The 20,522-nt window shown below is 36.8% G+C and overlaps 1 protein-coding gene across 1 annotated transcript in view; it reads left to right on the forward strand.

Annotated features, from left to right (window-relative positions):
• Positions 1–20,522, forward strand: part of cdh13 (cadherin 13, H-cadherin (heart)) — a 1,127,464-nt gene that overhangs the window by 681,730 nt on the left and 425,212 nt on the right. The window contains 1 exon segment of the mRNA XM_030136869.1: positions 16,446–16,624. Coding sequence (XP_029992729.1) covers positions 16,446–16,624 — 179 coding nt within the window.

Genomic DNA, 20,522 nt, shown 5'->3' on the forward strand with positions numbered 1-20,522 from the left:
CGGACTCCGCCTTAAAACGGTCCTCATGCAATCCTACGTTAACAACCGTTATGAACTATGAAAGACCGCTCTCACAGTTAGGACAGAGTTTCTGCAGGTATCAGCAAATCTAATTGAATGCTTTTTAATGCCACTTTAAACAAATTTAATGCCCTCGTCCAACTGCAGATACAATTTTATTTATAGTTTTATGACAGTTTACCATCCACAGGCTTTAACCAGGTTCTGAATAGTTCCTCCTCCAATCACTTCTGCTGATACTTGCATTTCCCCATTTTTCCGACATTTGCTAATATTCCCTCCCCTCTTTTGCTACGACATGAGCACGCTCACAGCACGTTGCGTTCCAAGCATTCGGTGTTGTGACTTCGTGTATCGGCCATAAACAATAACCAATTAAAGGGTTCCGTCTGTCAATCATCACATGATACTTCCAATTAAAATTATTAAATGTTTGTATAATCAAAATAAATCGTGAATAGCAATGCTTTTTTCCATCAAGTGTATTTAATTTTTTAATTCCTCTGGACATCGAATTTAATACTTTTTAATGCCATTTAAGGCCTTAAGTTTCACAAAATCTACTTAATGACTTAATACTTTTTAATGACCTGTAGAAACCCTGGAGGAGGAGTCTATGGTAGCCCAGAGGCGCACAGCCCGGAGACATGAGAGAGACGAAATCCTAATTAAAAATAGGACCAATGGCCCTGTAGCTTACCGGCCAAATTAAAAGCTTTGGGAAATGTATCCAGATGCCATTTATTATCACCCAGTTCTGTGTATTTATTATATTACAGAAATAGCCCATGTTTTGGTCATATTCCAATCAGATCTGTAAAAAGTTCAAATTTCAACTAGTTATCATTGATACTGATTTATTGGATCAATCCACCTACTATCTCTTATAATGGGGAAATTTTTCAAAGTTGCATCAAATCCGGAATCAGATCCGGATCTAAATAATTTCAATACCTTGTGTTGACATCATCATAAAGACGCTGTATACCAAGTTTGAAGTCAATCAGAACTGTAGTTTGGGAGAAGAAGACGATTTAAATTTTTTCCCCATAAGAGCCCATGTTAAATTTTGCGTAAGTTCCCGGATCCAGAAGAAGATCCTGATCAGCATGTGGACATTATGTTTTGGTCATCTCCCCATCAGGGCTGGACTGTAGAAATTTACACTGGATATCATTTATATTTACTGAGTTATCGCATCCATCCACTTCTTATCTCTTATAATGGGGAAATCTGTCAAAGTCGCACCAAATCCAGAATCAGATCCAAATAATTTCACTAACTTTTGTTGACATCATCATACAGAAGCTGTATACCAAGTTTGAAGTCAATCGGAATTTTAGTTTTGGAGAAGAAGATGATTGAAAGTTTTGTAACGGACGACAGACGACTGTCGGCCGGTAAGCTAAAAATCAGATTTCGATTTAACATCAATTAATCACTCAGCCTTAATCTTCAGTGTAATTTTTGCTTTTCAGAAGTTCATCCCATGGGCTGGATTGGACCCCTTGGCGGGCCAGTTTTAGCCCACGAGCCATATGTTTGACACTTATCCTCAACACCTGGGGTGTCAGACTCAGTTTAGTTCAGGGGCCACATTCAGCCTAATTCGATCTCAGGTGGGCCAAACCATTAAAATAATAGCATAAAAACCTAGAAATAACGACAACTTCAAGTTTTTCCTCTTTATTTTAGTGCAATAAACACATTAAATTATGAAAATATTTACAAACTATCTTTTCACCAAAAAGATGTGAATAACCAGAAAAAAAAAATCTTAAGAAAAATAAGCAAAATTTTAACAATATTATGCCTCAACTTATCACTTTCTACATGTGCATGACACACAATGTTACACAAACATAATGTTGAAATTTTGAAGTTTGCAACGTGCAACTAAAATAAGAATGTCTATAATATTATGTGTCAACTTATTAACACAACTTACAAATCGGATCTACAAATCCACAAAACATTTAGTAACAGACAGAATATTGTTAAAATTGTACTTAATTTTCAGGTGGTTCATTTTATTGTAAGAGTTATTAGACTATTATTTTACTTCAGATCACATTGGGTTAAAACCAGTTCAACACCCTTAACTATTAATATCTTCAATGTCATTTTTGGACTCCATAAAATCATGCCGCGGGCCGGATTGGAACCTCTGGAGGGCCAGTTTTGGCCCACGGGCCGTACGTTTGACACTTATGTTCTACACATTCACAGAAAAAGTGCTGAGGAAAAACATGGCTTTTTTTTTTTGCAACGCTATGCATTAAACCTTCAAAAATCAGATACACCTTTACGTATCGCGCCACATTGTTTGAAGTAAAAATAAATGTTCAAGTCAAAGGAAGAATGTTGGAAAAATCAAAGTCAGTCACATTTGAAGAACACTACCGCAGATGACACGTAACAGCTATTTCCAAGTGATTTTGATCTGAAGAAAATCAGATCTTTGGAAGTCGTCTCTTTTGAAATGACAAGTTTAACAAAAGACACCAAGGTAAACAGACAGGCCGGCATCCACCCACAGATGAGCGGTGACAATAGGCAGGCGCACAGCGGAGAAAGGTAGAGCACAAAGAAGCACTCCATGAAAACCATACAGCAGCGCCACTTTCACAACTAATGTTTCATCGACGTGAGCGTGTGTATTTGCAGCTCAATAGGAGACAAATGCTCTAGATTGCAGTTGAAATGAATGTCTGCTGTAAAAAAAAATTGGGGGTATTTTTATTTATTCATTTTTTTTGTTCTTAGTAGTTTCGCTGACAATGTTCTGTGATGAAAAGTGACTCGTTAAATAAAACTTCTGCTGCCGAGTGGGCACGTTATTTTGTTATTCTCTTTCATATAAGAGTCTGCCTTTGTTTTTGTTTACGACTGGAACTGGTGTGACATTAATTCTTTACAGAGCCACCACGAAGAAGCATTAATAATAGATAATAGGATAAATAGAAAACCGCTGTCCCACAACTAAAAAGCATATTTAACAAATATTTAACCATGCTCATCTTAGATCTCTACTAAAAGCTTTCTATTATCAGTTAAGCTTAGAAAAACACTTGCAGTATCATTGCATTTGATGAAAATAACAGCTTTTATTCAATTATTATCACATTATTTCCATGTTATAATCAAACTCCAGTGTAAAGTCAGTATTATTTCCATGTTTTATTTTCTGTATGAATCTTATAGCTGTCATAAAGACTGTTTATGGTGCCAGTAGGTAATAGAAAGATGTTTTATGTAACATTTCCAGATTTCAATGTATTTTTTTAGTACTCCGTACCCTAAAGGGGAGGCAAGGGGTGTTGTTTTTGGTTTGGCTTGTTTGTTTTTTTGTTTGTTTACACTTTAGCAGCAAAACTGTTGGTTGAATTCATACCAAATTGGGGTTATAGATGGCCAGAGACCCAGAATAGATGTGGTTACATTTTGGGAAAAGTAGGTCAAAGTTAATTTTTTTTTTAAATTAATGTTTAAAATCTTTTTTTTTTTTTCTGATTTATTTGTAATGGGTGAAATTTGTCTACGAGGGCTGTTCAATAAGTTCATGGCCTCACCCAGAAATACTGGTTGTTATAATACAGGATGTTACATTCTTTCGTGATGGGATAGTGATGCTTGAACATCGATGGACCAAGTGCATTGCTGTAAATGGAGATTATGTTGAAAAATAAAATATAAATTACCAGTCTGTGTTGTTCTGTTCTGGGTGAGGCCATGAACTTATTGAACAGCCCTCGTATGCTGTCTATGTCTATGCTGACATCAGCACACGCACAGACAATCCAATAATATTGTATAACCTGAAATACAGGGTGACACAAAAAAACGGGAACTTTTAAACAATCCAATAAAACCAAAAGTGATGGAAGAAAAATATTTTATTCATAGTAATTGAAACCTTAAAACATGCCATTTAAGAAACAATGATGGAATTTTCATTTTTTAAACATTACTTCCTGTAGATGGCGTCCTCCTGTACGAATGCATTCTTGAAATCTGCTGTTGAGATTCCTCATTGACCGCTGCAACATCTCAGCTGGGATACTGTGAATTTCATCCTGAATTCTCTGTTTTAACTCATCCAGAGTTCTTGGTCGAGTCGTGTACACTTTACTCTTGAGATAGCCCCACAAGAAAAAAATCACAAACGGACAAATCTGGCGATCTAAGGTGCCAGGAGTACGAGCACTTCTTGGTCGTCCTGTTGGTTTCTTCTTTAGGGCAGATCCAGTCTCTTCAAAGTTATTAATCCAACATTTTATCGCGTGTTTTGATGGAACAACACCATGACGTCCTAAGTCGTAAAAACGTCGGAACTCCCTCTGCGCAGCTGTCAAACTATCACCGTTTTTATAAAACATTTTTATGGCTAACGCACGCTGTGGCCCGTTCCACTGATCCATGGTTACTAAAATGGGTTACTTGCTCAAGGTCACTGTCTCATAGTGCTGCCACTTGCTCATGTCTGCCAATACGCACTTCAAAAATTCCCGTTTTTTTTTGGGTCACCCTGTACCTCTGTTCGATTTAATTGGTTAAATAAAAGTGAAAATAAAAATCTGATTGTGAAAAAAGATAATTTTCATGTGCGTCACATATTCAATTTTGCCTCTAAAGTTGGAATATTTTCATTTGCCCGATAAAGGTTTAATTGATATAAAACCTTCCTGGGATCACAGGGTGAAAACTCCAGCGCACAGATATTTCATTACTATTCCTTCCCCTGTCTTTCTCACCTTGTGATTTTCTTGCAGACATTTGAATTCATTTGTGCTTCCACCTCTTGTCTGCGTTCTGCTTTTCTTCACTGTGCTTGTTATCTATTGTCATGTATCTCAACAGCACTGGTTCATTTTCAACTCCCTTTGATTTCATTTTCATCTGAAGATAGACCGGGGTCAGCTCCAGGTTTTTCAATCACTTCATTCTGATAAATATATCACATTTTTTCTTTTTCTTTTTTTTTTTTTTTTTTTTTTTTTGGAACATCCCCGTTTTGAATAATTTGGAATAAAATTCTTATCGCACACACACACACACAGACTGCACAGTACACTCAAACACTTACTCTAACATCACATTTACCCTTTTTTTCTTTCTTGTCTGTGTTCTGTTGCTTCATCTTGGCTTTTCACACTGTGTCAGGTCCCCAATGGCGCCCACAGATCTGCCGGCCCCCACTGATTTCCCCTGGTGTTTGAGAAAGATATAGGCGTTAGCTTTAGGCGTCACCACCGTGTCCCACCAGTCCATGTGATGAAATCAATCCACAACATGTGCATTGGTGTGTGTGCGTTCTCGTTCTTTGTGTCAGATGTTGACTTTCTGTGTGTAGAAATGCTGACATTTTACTCATAGTCTAACTCTCTGTACTGTTTTTTTCTTCTTCAACATATATTTACCGTATTTTCCAGACTATAGAGCACACCTGAATATAAGCCGCATCCATCAAATTTTAAAAGAAAAAAATATTTGTACATACAGTGGTCCCTCGTTTATCGCAGGGGTTATGTTCTAAAAATAACCCGCAATAGGCGAAATCCGCAAAGTAGTCAGCTTTATTTTTTACAATTATTATATATGTTTTAAGGCTGTAAAACCCCTCACCACACACTTTATACACTTTTCTCAGACAGGCATTAACATTTTCTCACATTTCTCTCTTGTTTAAACACTCTCAAAGTTCAAACCTTCATAGATTTAAAAAAAAATAAGTACAGTATTATAGAATGAAACCAAAGATCAAAACCTGTTTTCAGGCCCAAACATTTGTTTGAGAAACAAAAATATAAACGTTTTCCTATAAATAAATATGATAGCTTTTAGAAATAACAAATTTAATTTTCGTGATCAACCTACAAGGTTGGACACATAAGACATTATTAATAGCGACTCGCGTATTTCACAGTTCCTCTGACTGTGCCTCTTCATCCTGGCGCTGCTTGCATCCTTGTTAAAACTTATTCCTCCTGTCGTCGTAAAGTTATTTTCCTCCTTCTTTTTGTAACGAACCGAAGATTCATTTATTCCGTAATGGCGTCATGCAGCCGCGTAACTTCTACCTTCCTTCAGCATGTCCAGAAGTCCAACTTTTTGTGCGATGGTTAGCATCTTCCTCTTCTTTTTGGGTGTGACCGCAGGTGTGTTTGTCGGTGCAGAACGTTTCGTCGACATTATGGGTTTTGTCAGGAGAAAACTTAGAAACATACAGCACTTCAGAGTCACACTGCTAGCAATCGAACATTTATGTAAATTTGGCAAGAAGAACGCATTCTGTACTGTACAGGAGACACGGCACGGAGATTAATTGACAATGGTCTACAGTCCCTTAGCCAATCAGGACGCAGAACACAATACACGTTAATACGCTGTAAAAAAAAGCATGGAAAATTGCACTAAAAAAATCCGCGAAACAGCGAGGCCGTGAAAGGTGAACCGCATTATAGTGAGGGACAACTGTATATAGGCTGCACCTGACTATAAGCCACAGGTGTCCACGTTGTAACATGAGATATTTACACAGAAAGATGGTAAACAGAAAGATTATTACCTCTACCAGGAGGTATTGTGATCGCTTTGCTTTGTGTGCGTGCGTGTTTGTTTGTTTGGTAGCAAGATAACTTAAAAAGTTATGGACGGATTTTCATGAAATTTTCAGGAAATGTTGATACTGGCACAAGGAAGAAATGATTACATTTTGGTGATGATCGGGGTGGGGTGGGGTGGGGGCCCACGGGGGGGCCCCACTTATTGGCCTTAGCGGAGGTCTGCGCTCTCCGAGTGCTTTTCTAGAAAAGACAGCGCAGACCTCACCAAGGCCAATTAGTGGGGCCCCTGCATGGGCCCCCCCACCCCCGATCATCACCAAAATGTAATCATTTCTTCCTTGTGCCAGTATCAACATTTCCTGAAAATTTCATGAAAATCCATCCATAACTTTTTGAGTTACCTTGCTAAAAACAAACACGGGGGGGGGGGGGGGGGGGGGGGGGGGGGCAGATTTCTCTTGGTGGAGGTCTGCGCTCTCTGAGTGCTTTTCTTGTTTGTAACACGGCAGTAAAATGGAAGGAACACGGCTGGTTAAAAAAACCCAGAAACATCATTGATCGCCATCTTCATCTTCCTTCTGCTCATTGAAACCACTGCAGTCGTCTTCTTCAGTGTCGGAGTTGAACAGCCTCAGAAAGGCTCCGTCACACACCTTCTACATCTCTCCTCTGTTATTGCTCAATGGCACTTCCGTGCTGCAGCTCTATTTCCTTCTTGGACAGACAGATCGGTTGCTTTCAACTTAAAAGCTGCATCATATGTATTTCTTCATGTGTTTTCCATGATGAGGGTTTGTGCATGACACACAAAATGACTGTTTAAAGTTAAGCATAAAACTTCTCCTCTTCATCACCTCTTCCACCTGTCGGTCTCACTTTTGCGCTTCCTGCTAGAACGCCCCCTGGTGGCCGTTCGCCCATGGTTTTGAATGGTTTAGGATGATCCACAATGCATAGATCTAAACTCATAAAGACCCAGTGCTACTTCTGTGTCAGTTGTGTCAATATTATCCTATAAATTTTTCACTTTTTGCTATAAATCATGTATTTTTCTGCATTTAATTTACTATATTTAATTTAGGTGCTCATGAAAACTCAGAGTTCATTCAAAGGTTATTATATCAAAACAGAGAGAACTGAAGAAAAAGTGACTTTTTTCAGTAAAATCTATCATTAACTGAACATAAACCCAGCATCTCCAATCAATGTTATTGATCCAACTCCATGGGTTTTACTGGTGAATCAATATTCTAGAAGATGACAGGGTTTCCATGGTAACTACAGACCCTCCGAATGTCCAAATGATAATAATCATTTTTATATGCATTTTTAAACTTTAACCCATACAGACCCAGTGCTACTTTTGTGACAGTTTGCAAATATTTCTTTTTTCTCCATATTTAACCTTTCTTAAATGATTTATCACCATTGATTGCGATATTATTGTATGTATTAGGCTTTTTACAATGAAAATCAGGTGTTGTCCTTTATTTAGTTCACTGATCATGTCGATGTTTATAAAAGCTGAGATTAAAGTTTGTGGGAATTGTATCAAAAAGCGACTTTTTCAGTAAAATCTATCATTAACTGCGCATAAACCAAGTGTGTCCATCCACTGTCATTGATCCAACTCCATGAGTTTTACTGGTGAATCAAAGCTGTAGAAGATGACGGTGTTTCCATGGTAACTACGGAGCCTCTGAACGTCCAAATGGGTCATATCTGATGACCATGAAAAGATGACAAACTGTATTTTACACCAATTATTTACATGTATTGATAGGATTAGTGGATCAGCAGGTATTAGACAGTTTAGAAAGTTCTGGTTGATGATGGAGGTTTGGGTCTTTATGGGTTAATATAGTTTTATTCAATCCAGCTCCACTTTTCCACATCTTTCTTTCCATCTCTTTCAGTTTCAGTTGTATTTTTTATGGTGATTTATGGTGATTGTGTTCAAGTGCACCCAGCCTGTTTACTCTTTCTTATTCTATCTTTTCCTCAGACTCAGTATTTGTGTTACTCCCCACTAAGCATTGACTCTATTCATCCGTTATTGCTCATTGTGTTTCCACCGGTGTCTCACATTTCCACACCATTTCTGTATTCTTCATCCTCTTTCCAACCTTTTGAATGCAACATACTAACAACAGTTCACACTCCAGGTCAAGAGAAACCTGCAATTTCTTTGGTTCCAGCTGAGAACCAACTTCCCAGGATCCAAACCAATCTATTTGGTTGCAGACTGGATCAGTGTTTGTGGAAAAGCCTTAACACTATGTTTATACGTGGCCGGGTATCTGAGAAAAATTAGTTTTTTCTGCGTTTGGTTACACGACAATGACGGACACGTGCAACGAAAATGAAGGTTTCTAAAAATTTTGGCAAATCTCTGGGAAATGGAGATCTTGGATGGACATCACACTTTTCGAAGGAAATATTCTCTAGAGGAAGAGGATAGAACTGATAAGTGAAATTACACGCTTTAAATGAGAAAATAAGGGAGTTTGGTATTAGCAAGTGCTAGCATCTTGGCTAATTAGCACCCATTGCATCTGCTTAACAGGATCTTCTATTTACTTGATATATGGAATAAGGCTTTTATGAGGTGTTTCCACATCTTCATACTTCATAAACAGATTTTTCTGAAAATGGTCTCGTCTGCACAAGGCTTTTTTAAGATAAGGGAATGTGGTGTTAGCGAGTGCTAGCATCTTAGCTAATTAGCACCCACTGCGTCTACTTAACAGGATCTTCGTGTATTTACTTTCTATAGAATAAGGATTTTATGAACAGCTTTCACATCTTCATACTTCATAACACGTTTTTTTCTGAAAATGGTCACGTCTGCACAAGGCTTTTTTTTTTTTAAGATAAGGGAGTTTGGTGTTGGCAAGTGAAAGCATCCTAGCTAATTAGCGCCCACTGCATCTGCTTAACAGGATCTTCATGTATTTACTTGATATAGAATAAGGCTTTTATGAAGTGCTTTCACATCTTCATACTTAATAACACATGTTTTCCTGAAAATGGTCACGTTGAGGGGGAAATATCTGTTTTCTAAAATACCCAGCTATGTGTAAATGTAGTGTAAGACTCTATTAACCCCCCCCCCCCCCCCCCCCCCCCCCCCCCCCCCCCCCCGCCCCCCAATATCTGTCTCCAACTGCCTCTTTATTGGGTGTGTCCATATTCGATGGTGTTACTTGGCAGGTGTGGCACTATTTTCCAACATGCACCAGTGTTGTGCAAGTTACTTCCAAACTGTAATCCATTACAGATGATGACTTGTGACTGTTATTTAAAAGTCATTCCTTACCTTACAATATAACTGTCTCAGAACTGTAATGCGTTACATGACTCCTGTATTACTTTTGAGTTACATACAGAACAACCCCCCTGTCATGTTACTGTGACGTGTCATTTGTCAGCTGTTTTATCCTGGTTTTCCAGGAAACAAGGGATGATTCTGCCCCCTGCTGCCTGGCGTCCCACAGAGGACAGTATCCCAGGTGTGGGATAAGGTGTAGGATCCCTTTCTCTATGCGACCACAATTGCTTTGTCCAATTTTTAACCTGCCTTTTGCTTTTCACTCTGTTTTATTGCTTGTTTTATACTCCTCTGTTTACAGTACGGTGTGCTTGAGTGCCAAGAAAGGTGCCTATAAATAAAATGTATAATAATAATTTATGATAATAATAATGATAATAATAATAATAATAATAATAATAATAATAATAATAATATCCCGTACCCCGTCTTTGCCCCTATGTAGATGGGATAGGCTCCAAGCAACCCCCGTGACCCTAGTGAGGATAAAGCGGGTTCAGAAAATGAATAATAATAATAACAATAATAATAATAATAATAATAATAATTATTATTATTATTATTTCCTCTGCCAGAGGTTATGTTTTCATCGGGGTTTGTCTGTTTGTTCGTCTGTTAGCAAGATAACTCAAAAAATTTTGGACGAATTTAGATGAAATTTCAGGAAATGCTGATACTGGTACAAGGAACAAATGAAAATTTTGGTGGTGATGGGGGGGGGGGGGGGGGGGATTTTTTGTTTGTTTGTTAGCAAGATAACTCAAAAAGTTATGGACAGATTTGGATGAAATTTTCAGGAAATGTTGATACTGGCACAAGGAACAAATGATAAAATTTTGGCGGTGATTGGGGGGGGGGTCATACTGATCTGCCTTGGCGGAGGTCTGCGCTCTCTGAGTGCTTTTCTAGTTAGTACTATTATTATCCCTGTTCATGGAAGACTCCAGGCTGTAGCCAAAACATGTCAAGATAAAAGAATTAACTTTTTTTTTCCATCTGTCTGACAAAAAAGACAACAAAATCTTTATAAGTTCTAGTAGACAGTATGAACCTAATCGAACCTTCACAATCGGACCAGTACTGTCCTTTTTTTCATGGGGTCAGGCTGAACTCTCCACGCTGTAAACTAATCAACATGCGACACAGCATTTACGGCCTCTCTATACTCGTCTCCATCTTTAACTGTATCATGTTCCACTTCATCCTGTCTGCTCCGGTGTCATCCGGCTGCTCAGCAGATGGTCCGAGCGATAGCAGTCTAACAGCAGACCAGTGCATTCACATCCATTTCCCAAATAACCATCTGATGCGGTTAAGATTGATCGCGCCGCGGCTCTCGCCAGAGGATGAAGCTGACAAGAGAGGGCAATGAGTCTTTTTACCGAGGCCACCCACATTATATCACCCTATGATTTAACGCAAACGCATCACAGTTATACCTACACTCATTGTCCCATTACAGCCTGCTGTGATGTTTACGGTAAGAGCTGATTGATGCTAATGGCTGTGTTGTAGTCCAGACCTGGCGGCTGCTCATTGGTTACATGAGACTTATTGATGGGAGATTGTGGTATCTGATGAAGGCGATGATGAATGAGCAGTTCCAATAGCTCCCAAAACATTTAATATGATTGTGTTGCTTTCAAGGGACTTTGGTCTGCCAATGAAATGAGAATATAATTCACTGAGATCTGTTCAAGATAACCAATTTAGTCATAGTTTTGACAGTCTAATTTGCCAAGCGTCCGTGTGCGAAATGTAAATATGTGCCTGTACGCACATGTGTGTTTGAGCCAACGTTCAGCGAGTCATTTCTAACACTGAGGCTTCAGAGGTGTGAAGTGGAACAGAGTAAAGGTAATGAAGGAGATGGGACTGTGTAATTATTCTGCAGAGGAAGGATTACTGGTTTACTTAACCATTAACGGTTCACCTTGAAGTGCAAATTCCAAGGGGATAAAACCCACACCTCTTTGCCCCCCATTACCCGCAACCTGGACTAAAGACTTTTAGCGCTAAGCCCGAGTTGTAGAAAGTAGAATTAGCATTATTTTTTTTTCCAGTCGCCCCTTTTGTGTTGTGTTTGAATAGTTTCTCTAATGAACTGTGGATGGTATTAAGAAGAAGCATGAAAAGAGATCGATGTTTATGAACCGTGTGATGCAAGCGCTGTTATTTGGTTTCGTTTTGTTAAGTATGTGGGTCAAGTGAGAATCAGAAGGGGTAGCGTTGCCAGAAAATGAGTAAAACTTCAGTGAGTATTAGAAGGGAAAAATTCTCACCAAGTAAATTCACTGCAGTCACCTACTTTGTTCACTGCAAAAATAAGGTGGGAGTCTGAAAACAAGTGTCATAACCCGGCTCTAGGCCGTGACAAAAAGACGGAAGGAGTACACGGTGCTAATGAATGCAAATTAAAGCAAGATAACCAAAATATCCAGATAAATATGAGGTGTGTGTGTCAGTAATATCAGTAGTGTGCATGTGGATGTGCGGATTGTAAAGATATAAGGTTGTAAGGCTGAAATAAACACACAAAAAAAACACTAAATGTGAGGGAAAAGGTACTCAAAACAAGTGAAATATATGTCTATACAGCAAGATCATTTCACTTGACAAAATTTCTTGAATTAATATTGTTAAATCTAGAAATAAGAAAGTCTACAGATGTATGAACACTTAAAATAAGAAATTTACTGGAAAAATCAAATTTGTTATTTCATCACACCTAAAATTAGGGGTAAAGAAATGAATACACTGCAAAAAAATCCAAATCTTACCAGGTGTATTTTTTTGTCATTTCTAGTCAAAATATCTCATCACACTTAAAATAAGACATAATCACCTAAAGAGTAACTTTTCAGTGAGATATAATAACTTATTTTTAGAAAATAGATCTGGAAAATCTTATTTCAAGCAATCTTACCAAGATGATTTTCATTGGTTCCATTTGCAAATATTGTTGCTTGATCTGAGCAAAGAAAAAAATCTTGAATTAAGCAAAAAACATCTTGAATTACGCAAAAAAATCTGGAATTAAGCAAAAAACCGTCTTGAATTACGCAAAAAAAATCTGGAATTAAGCAAAACAAAAATCTTTAATTAAGCAACAAAAAAAAAAGTGGAATTAAAAAAATCTGCCAATGGAACAAGTGAAAATTATTAACCCGTTACTTTTTTTTGGTAAAATGCATCATTAACTGAACATAAACTAAGTGTCTCCATTTAATTTGAGCTTTTATGGATATCATAATCTTTACACTGAATAACAAAAATACTGGATTTTTACTGTAGAATGCAAAATGCTGTGCATAATATTAGAATAAATGTGATAAATCACTTAACAAAAGTTAATCCATAAAGTCCCAGTGTTGCTTTTCGCAAATTAATTTTTCTCTATATTTACCTTTTCGTAAGTGATTTATCACCATTTATTGGAATATTATCTTCTTTATTTTGTGTTTCTTTAGTAAAAATCTGGTATTTTCTGTATTTAATTCACTGATCATGTAGATGTTCATAAAAGCTCAGAGTAAATTCAAAGGTTATTATATCAGAAACACAGAAAACTGAAGAAAAAGTGACTTTTTTTTGGTAAAAATCTATCATTAACTGAACATAAACCAAGTGTCTCCATTCACTGTCACTGATCCAACGCCATGGGCTTTACTGGTGAATCAATTTTGTAGAAGATGACGGTGTTTCCATGGCAACTACGGAGCCTCTGAACGTCCAAATGGGTCATATCTGATGACCATGAAAAGATGAAAAACTATTTTACACCGATTATTGAATTATTTACATGTATTGATAGAATTACACTGCAAAAATATACATACCTAAAGAGTAACTTTTCAGTGAGATATAAGAACTTATTTTTAGACAATAGATCTGAAAAATCTTATTTTAAGAAGTCTTCCCAAGATAATTTTTGCTTGTTCCACTGGCAGATTGTTTTTCTTATTTCAAGATTTTTTGCTTAATTCAAGATTTTGTTTTTTGCTCAGTTCAAGGAAAAAAATCTGCAAATGGAACAAGTGAAAATCATCTTGGTAAGATTTGTTGAAGTAAGATTTTCCAGATCTATTGTCTAGAAATAAGTTCTTATATCTCACTGAAAAGTTACTCTTTAGGTGATTATGTCTTATTTGAAGTGTGATGAGATATTTTGACTAAAAATGAGAAAAATACACTTGGTAAGATTTAGATTTTTTACCAGTGCAGTGGATCAACAGGTATTAAACAGTGTAGCTCAGTAGATGCTTTTGGTCACTGGTGTATATTTGGATCATTATGTGTTAATTATTTCAAGTACTAAAGTCCCAAACACACATTTTTCATCATTTCACAGTCACATCAAACTAGAAGAAAATGAAAAATATTCATCTAATGTTTTAGCCACGAGCTGATGGAGAACTGGCTCATACCCACCTAAATAACACACCGCTCAGACACAGTGTAATATGTTTTATAGATGTGAGTGCACATGTGGATGCATATTAGAACGTGTGTGTGTTTGCCAGGTACTTTTCGGTAAGTGCTACCTGTATGTGTGGATTGAGTGTCAGTCCTGCTGAATTGGTGTGAGTGTGTTTCATCACTGGCAAGACACACAGATTGTATCAAGGTTTGCTTTCTATTTCAGCTCACATGTAGCAGGCAGGAGTTTCATTTTTGTTTCCTGCTGTTAAAACTGACATGCACTAGAAAACACATTAACAGGAGAAGCTAACTTTTTTAAATAGCCATGTTGGCAGCAGCGGATACCTTGTATGAAATTCTGTTTTTTTTTTTGTTTGTTTTTTTTTTATACAGGGTTGGGGAGCAAAATTTACAATGAACATTTAGTTGTTTTTTCTCAGCAGGCACTACGTCAATTGTTTTGAAACCAAACATATATTGATGTCATAATCATACCTAACACTATTATCCATACCTTTTCAGAAACTTTTGCCCATATGAGTAATCAGGAAAGCAAACGTCAAAGAGTGTGTGATTTGCTGAATGCACTCGTCACACCAAAGGAGATTTCAAAAATAGTTGGAGTGTCCATAAAGACTGTTTATAATGGAAAGAAGAGAATGACTATGAGCAAAACTATTATGAGAAAGTCTGGAAGATACTATTAAAGAAGAATGGGAGAAGTTGTCACCCGAATATTTGAGGAACACTTGCGCAAGTTTCAGGAAGCATGTGAAGGCAGTTATTGAGAAAGGAGGACACATAGAATAAAAACATTTTCTATTATGTCAATTTTCTTGTGGCAAATAAATTCTCATGACTTTCAATAAACTAATTGGTCATACACTGTCTTTCAATCCCTGCCTCAAAACATTGTAAATTTTGCTTCCCCACCCTGTATATACTGTATATCGGCTAAAATTTGCTTAGAGGTCTTATTTCTGTCTTTGTGCATTAGAAATCAATATAAGTGAATCCCCAAAGGAACTTTGTGTTTGTAAATGCAAGTTCTGCAAATTTACAGGATTTCAGTTCTGTTGCAACATGTTGATGGTCATATGAACTATGTTTTCAGCTCAAAAATGTCCAGTTTCATCACAATTAATGCTGTATTTTCATGTCACAAATGGCCAAGTTATATTTGAACTGAATTTAACTGAAAAACAAATATTCTATTCTTTTAGATTCCCCATTTTTTCTTACAGATTCCATCCTACATATCACGTTTTATTTTTACAGGTTGCAATATGGAGTATGGTGCTGATCCATCCTGCTTATGTTACGCCAAAACATACATTAAGAATGTCACACGTCACTTTTTAAATCAACAGTTTTCTAATAATAAGCATTTTTATGAAGAAATAACAATTCTATATTGTTATTTCCTCTTTAGTATGATGATAAACTATACAATAAATAATTCTGATCCTAGTTTTTGCACAGGGGTCATTTGTGGAAACGGTGACATGGCTGCCGAGCATCAGTATAATGGGATCTGTAACAACCATGTCACATCCGTCCACTGCCACATTTTGTGTTTTTGTGTCAGCTGTTATTGTTTTAGATCCACAATACTAACATTTATGAATAAGAGGAGAATTAGCAATAGTAAGTATATAAGTTTATTCCTAATAAAGTACTGGCACTGACCAGATCATCATGGGTAATGTCACGTCCGTCCACCAGCAAAAGTTTTGACATACACGTGCTATTCAAAATCCAATATTTCTGAAAATATAGCTTCCACTGTCAAATAATATCAGTAGTCTGTGCACAAATGTATTAGCATTATTTCAACACAGTTCTATGCATTTCTTACAGCTTTTTTTTTTTGACAAAAATGGCCACTCATTTGACCCCCTAAGGAAATTTTAGCCGATCTGTGCTCTAAACTTTCTGGGATCACACCTAAAATAAACTTTAAATCTTTAGAAAATGTGTGGTTGAAAACTGCGTTCACAGCAACAAATATATCATCCCAGAAAGGTCTGATCTTAGGACACGCTCAGAATATTCTCACATATTTTTAATAACAGATCTCCCCCTTTGGCTTTCTTCTTCTTTAGGAACCACAGTGATGACAATGACGGCGTTCGATGCAGATGACCCCGCCACTGATAACGCTGCACTGCGCTACAACATTGTGAGGCAATCCCCTGACAAACCGTCCCCGAATATGTTCTACATCGACCCGGAAAGCGGCGACATCGTCACCGTCATCTCCCCGAAGTTACTCGACAGAGAGGTAGGTTGGCTGGGTAAACACATCAGCGTGCGGCTGCATCAGTCTGCGATGAGTGATGGTCGTGTTTGAAGAGGAAGCGGAGTGTGTGTGTCGGCGCTGGTCTGGGTTCTGTCGGATGTTTCTCGGCTGTAACCTGTTGTAAATCAACCCTCTCTCTTTTGACATGACACTAAAGCGACTTTGAGAGGAAACCTCGTAGCGGGATGTGTCCTGTACAGTTTGTGTCTTGAGTGTCACGTATATGTCTTTCTTGGTGAGAGGAAGCACTCATGCATTCCAGTGAGCAGGCGCAGAAGTGAAACCAGTGTCTTTCCATTTCCCCCCTCTAACCAGAGCGAGACAACGGGATGATTGCTTTTTCAGGAGGGTGACGAATGCCAGAACATCGATTGGGTTCGCTGGTGGAAGAGGAATATTAGCTGTTGTCAGACACTTAGCGCATAGTTTAATTGAGGTGATACACACTCATCCGTCCACTCTGGTGGTGTCCAACAAGCCTAGCTGAAAACCTCCCATCCGGAACCTGCTGGAACCATGGTGGCTAAACGGCCTGATGAGACGCTCCCCGAGATACAGTCGACTATTTAATAGAGGAGTAATTGATTAAAAGTACGGTGAAATGACATGTAATCAATGCAGTGACTGCTGTCGAAGACGGTTTTGTGCGGTGATTGAAAGATTGAATGATTCAACAGATGCATGCAGGTCTTGTGTTTTCTCCTGTTTGATAGAAAAACGGGGCTTAACCCTCCGGTATCCGGTTGCGCCATTTAGGCACACTTTGCACTTCATTTTAAAAAACTTCACATTATTTTTCACAATTTAAATAAGGTTAGAATTCAAAAGTTGTTCATTTGTGCATGATCTTTAAAATTCTGGCCACCAACTAAAATTTGCACATTGTAAACAAAAGAAAATTACAAGACTAGCATCTGTCTGCCAAGTGTGCCTAAAACGCACTATTTCTTCCATTTGATATGTATGATTAGGGCTGACCTTGATTTACAAAAATAAAATCAAATTATAGCAGAAAAATAAATCAATATATAATATTTAATAGTTTGATTTATAGGTGTGCATTTTACGCCCACTTGGTAACAGATGCTAGTATTTTTGAACATTTGACCTAGCGCCAAAAATAATAATGCAAATTAACCGATGTTGGAGTTAATCATTGACACATGCCAGGCTGCAAAAATCAAGTAATATGTGATCCACTTTTATGTAGTATATTGAATTTTTTTTTTTTTTTTTGTGTTTATGGCATCCAAAAGAATGGTTTGTTTACATTACAAACACAACATTTCAAGGGTTAAAAAATGTGACAATTATTGAGAATTTGGTATTTTTATTTACGGCCCAAGTTGATGAAATAGAAAAAAGTGTAAAAGAATTCAAAACAAACTGTTTGAAAATTTTTTTGACATTATTCCGCAAGTGTGCCAAAAAGGCACACTTGGTGCTTAGTAAGGGCCATGCTGGACAGGATACCGGAGGGTTAATTTCCAGCCAAAAACAGGATCGGGCACCTCCAACGTCGGATCTAGAATAGGGGTGTGTATTGGCAAGAATCTGGCGATACGATATACATCACAATACGATATATCACAATACATCATGATACTGTTAAAAAGGCAATTTTTTTGTTTTTTTTCTTTTTTCTAAATGATTATTTCCTTGAATAATTGAATTAAACAAAAAAAAATCTGCCAGTAGAAGAAATGAAAATTATCTTTGTAAGATTTCTTGAAATTGGTTTATGTTCAGTTAGTCATATATTTTACAAAAAAACCTCACTTTTTCTTCAGTTTTCTGTTTTTGATATATACTTTTGAATTTACTCTGAGCTTTTATGAACGTCTACATAATCAGTGAATTAAATATAGAAAAATACCAAATTTTTACTGAGGAAACACAAAATAAAGAGGATAATATTCCAATAAATGGTGATAAGTCACTTACGAAAGTGTAAATATAGAAAAAAATGTATTTGCGAACCGCCACAACGTAAAAGTAATTTTTTTCCTCAATTAAATTTTTTTTTTGCTTAATTCAAGCAAAAAAAATGTGCCAATGGAACAAGTGAAAATTATCTTAGTAAGATTTGTTGAAATAAAATTTTCAAGATCTGTTGTCTAAAAAATAAGTTCTTATATCTCACTGAAAAGTTCCTCTTTAGGGGATTATGTCTTATTTTAAGTGTGAGGAGATATTTTAACTAGAAATGAGAAAAATACAATTTGTAAGATTTAGATTTTTGCAGTGCACATTCTGTTCTGCGCCACAATTCACGGAGTCATGACTCAGGAATCATCGGCTTTCCCCACACACGAAGATTTTTGGTTGTAAATATTTAACAAGTTTAATATTTACGATTATCAGAGCCAATTATTGGGACAAATTCACTCTTAACACACCTCTGACCACAGGATAATCTTATAAGACATAAAATAATCTGGTGTTTGCCGTCCTTGATCGGGAAGGAGGGAAGTCGGGACAAAAACAGCCCGATCATCTTTATGTGTGTACTTACTTTACGTGTGATGACATATTTTACTGAAAAAGTCACTTTTTCTTCAGTTTTTTCTGTTTCTGATATAATAAGCCTCAGCTTTAATCTGAGTTTTTAAGAACATCTACATGATCAACATTTTAAATGATGCAAAACACCTGATTTTTACTGAAAAAATGTCAAATACAGAGGATAATATTATATTAAATAGTGACAAACCACTTAAGAAATGTTAAACACAGAGGAAAATTCATTTGGGAACTATCACAAAAGTAGCACAGGGTCTTTATGGGTTAAATCTCTTCCAGGATATTTCAAGAGATAACTCTTAAAAAAAGAAGAAGAAGAAAAAAAAAAGTAATAGCAGTTCTTCTCTGCTTGTCTGGAGCCAAAGTTTAATAAGAAGCCGGCGTTGAGATATTCAGTTGAATAGTTTTGAGCATGGAACTCTGCCAAAATGTCAACCTGTTTGTGGCATCAATAAATCTGTGAAAAAAAGCCTCAGATCCTCTTAAAGTCTTTAGTCTCCATAGGTGATAAAAATGTGCAGTTATTAATAAACACCTTCAGTCACAGACCCAAGAGCCAAATATCAGTTTGTTGGCAGAATGATAGTTAATTATTTGTTTCACTGTTGTCTTGTGTCAAATCGTTACATTTTTAGTTTATTGCAGGAGACGTGAAGACGAAACTGATTAAGCATCCATTTATCACCTGGTTCTCGTGGGGCTTTTAATGTATTAGAGATATTCTTATTGAGATATACATGAGAACAGGTTATACTTCACCTGTACGCAAAAGGAGACTATAGATTTTCCAATTTAATGCCATAATTTTTTATTTTCTCTGTATTTAGTTCAGCCAAACTTATCAGACACACATCAAAAATTGTTTTTTGTTGCTATGCTATAATTCCTTTTAAGAGTTTTCTTACCTGAATTGAAGAAATCTACAGAATAGCATGTTCTAGGAATGTTTATATTGACCACACTAATGTGTTTTACGGCTAAAATTTGCTTAGAGGTCTTATTTCTGTCTTTGTGCATAAGAAATCAATATAAGTGAATCCCTAAGGGAACTTTGTGTTGGTAAATGCAAGTTCTGCAAATGTACAGGATTTCAGTTCTGTTGCAACATGTTGATGGTCATATGAACTATGTTTTCAGCTCAAAAATGTCCAATTTCATCACAATTAATGCTGTATTTTCATGTCACAAATGGCCAAGTTATATTTGAACTGAATTTACCTGAAAAACAAATATTCTGTTCTTTTAGATTCCCCTTTTTTTCTTACAAGATTCTATCCTACATATCACATTTTATTTTTGCAGGTTGCAGTATGGAGCATGGTGCTGATCCATCCTGCTTATATTACGCCAATACATG

This window comes from Sphaeramia orbicularis, chromosome 6 (genome assembly GCF_902148855.1).
Source record: "Sphaeramia orbicularis chromosome 6, fSphaOr1.1, whole genome shotgun sequence".
NCBI lineage: Eukaryota > Metazoa > Chordata > Actinopteri > Kurtiformes > Apogonidae > Sphaeramia > Sphaeramia orbicularis.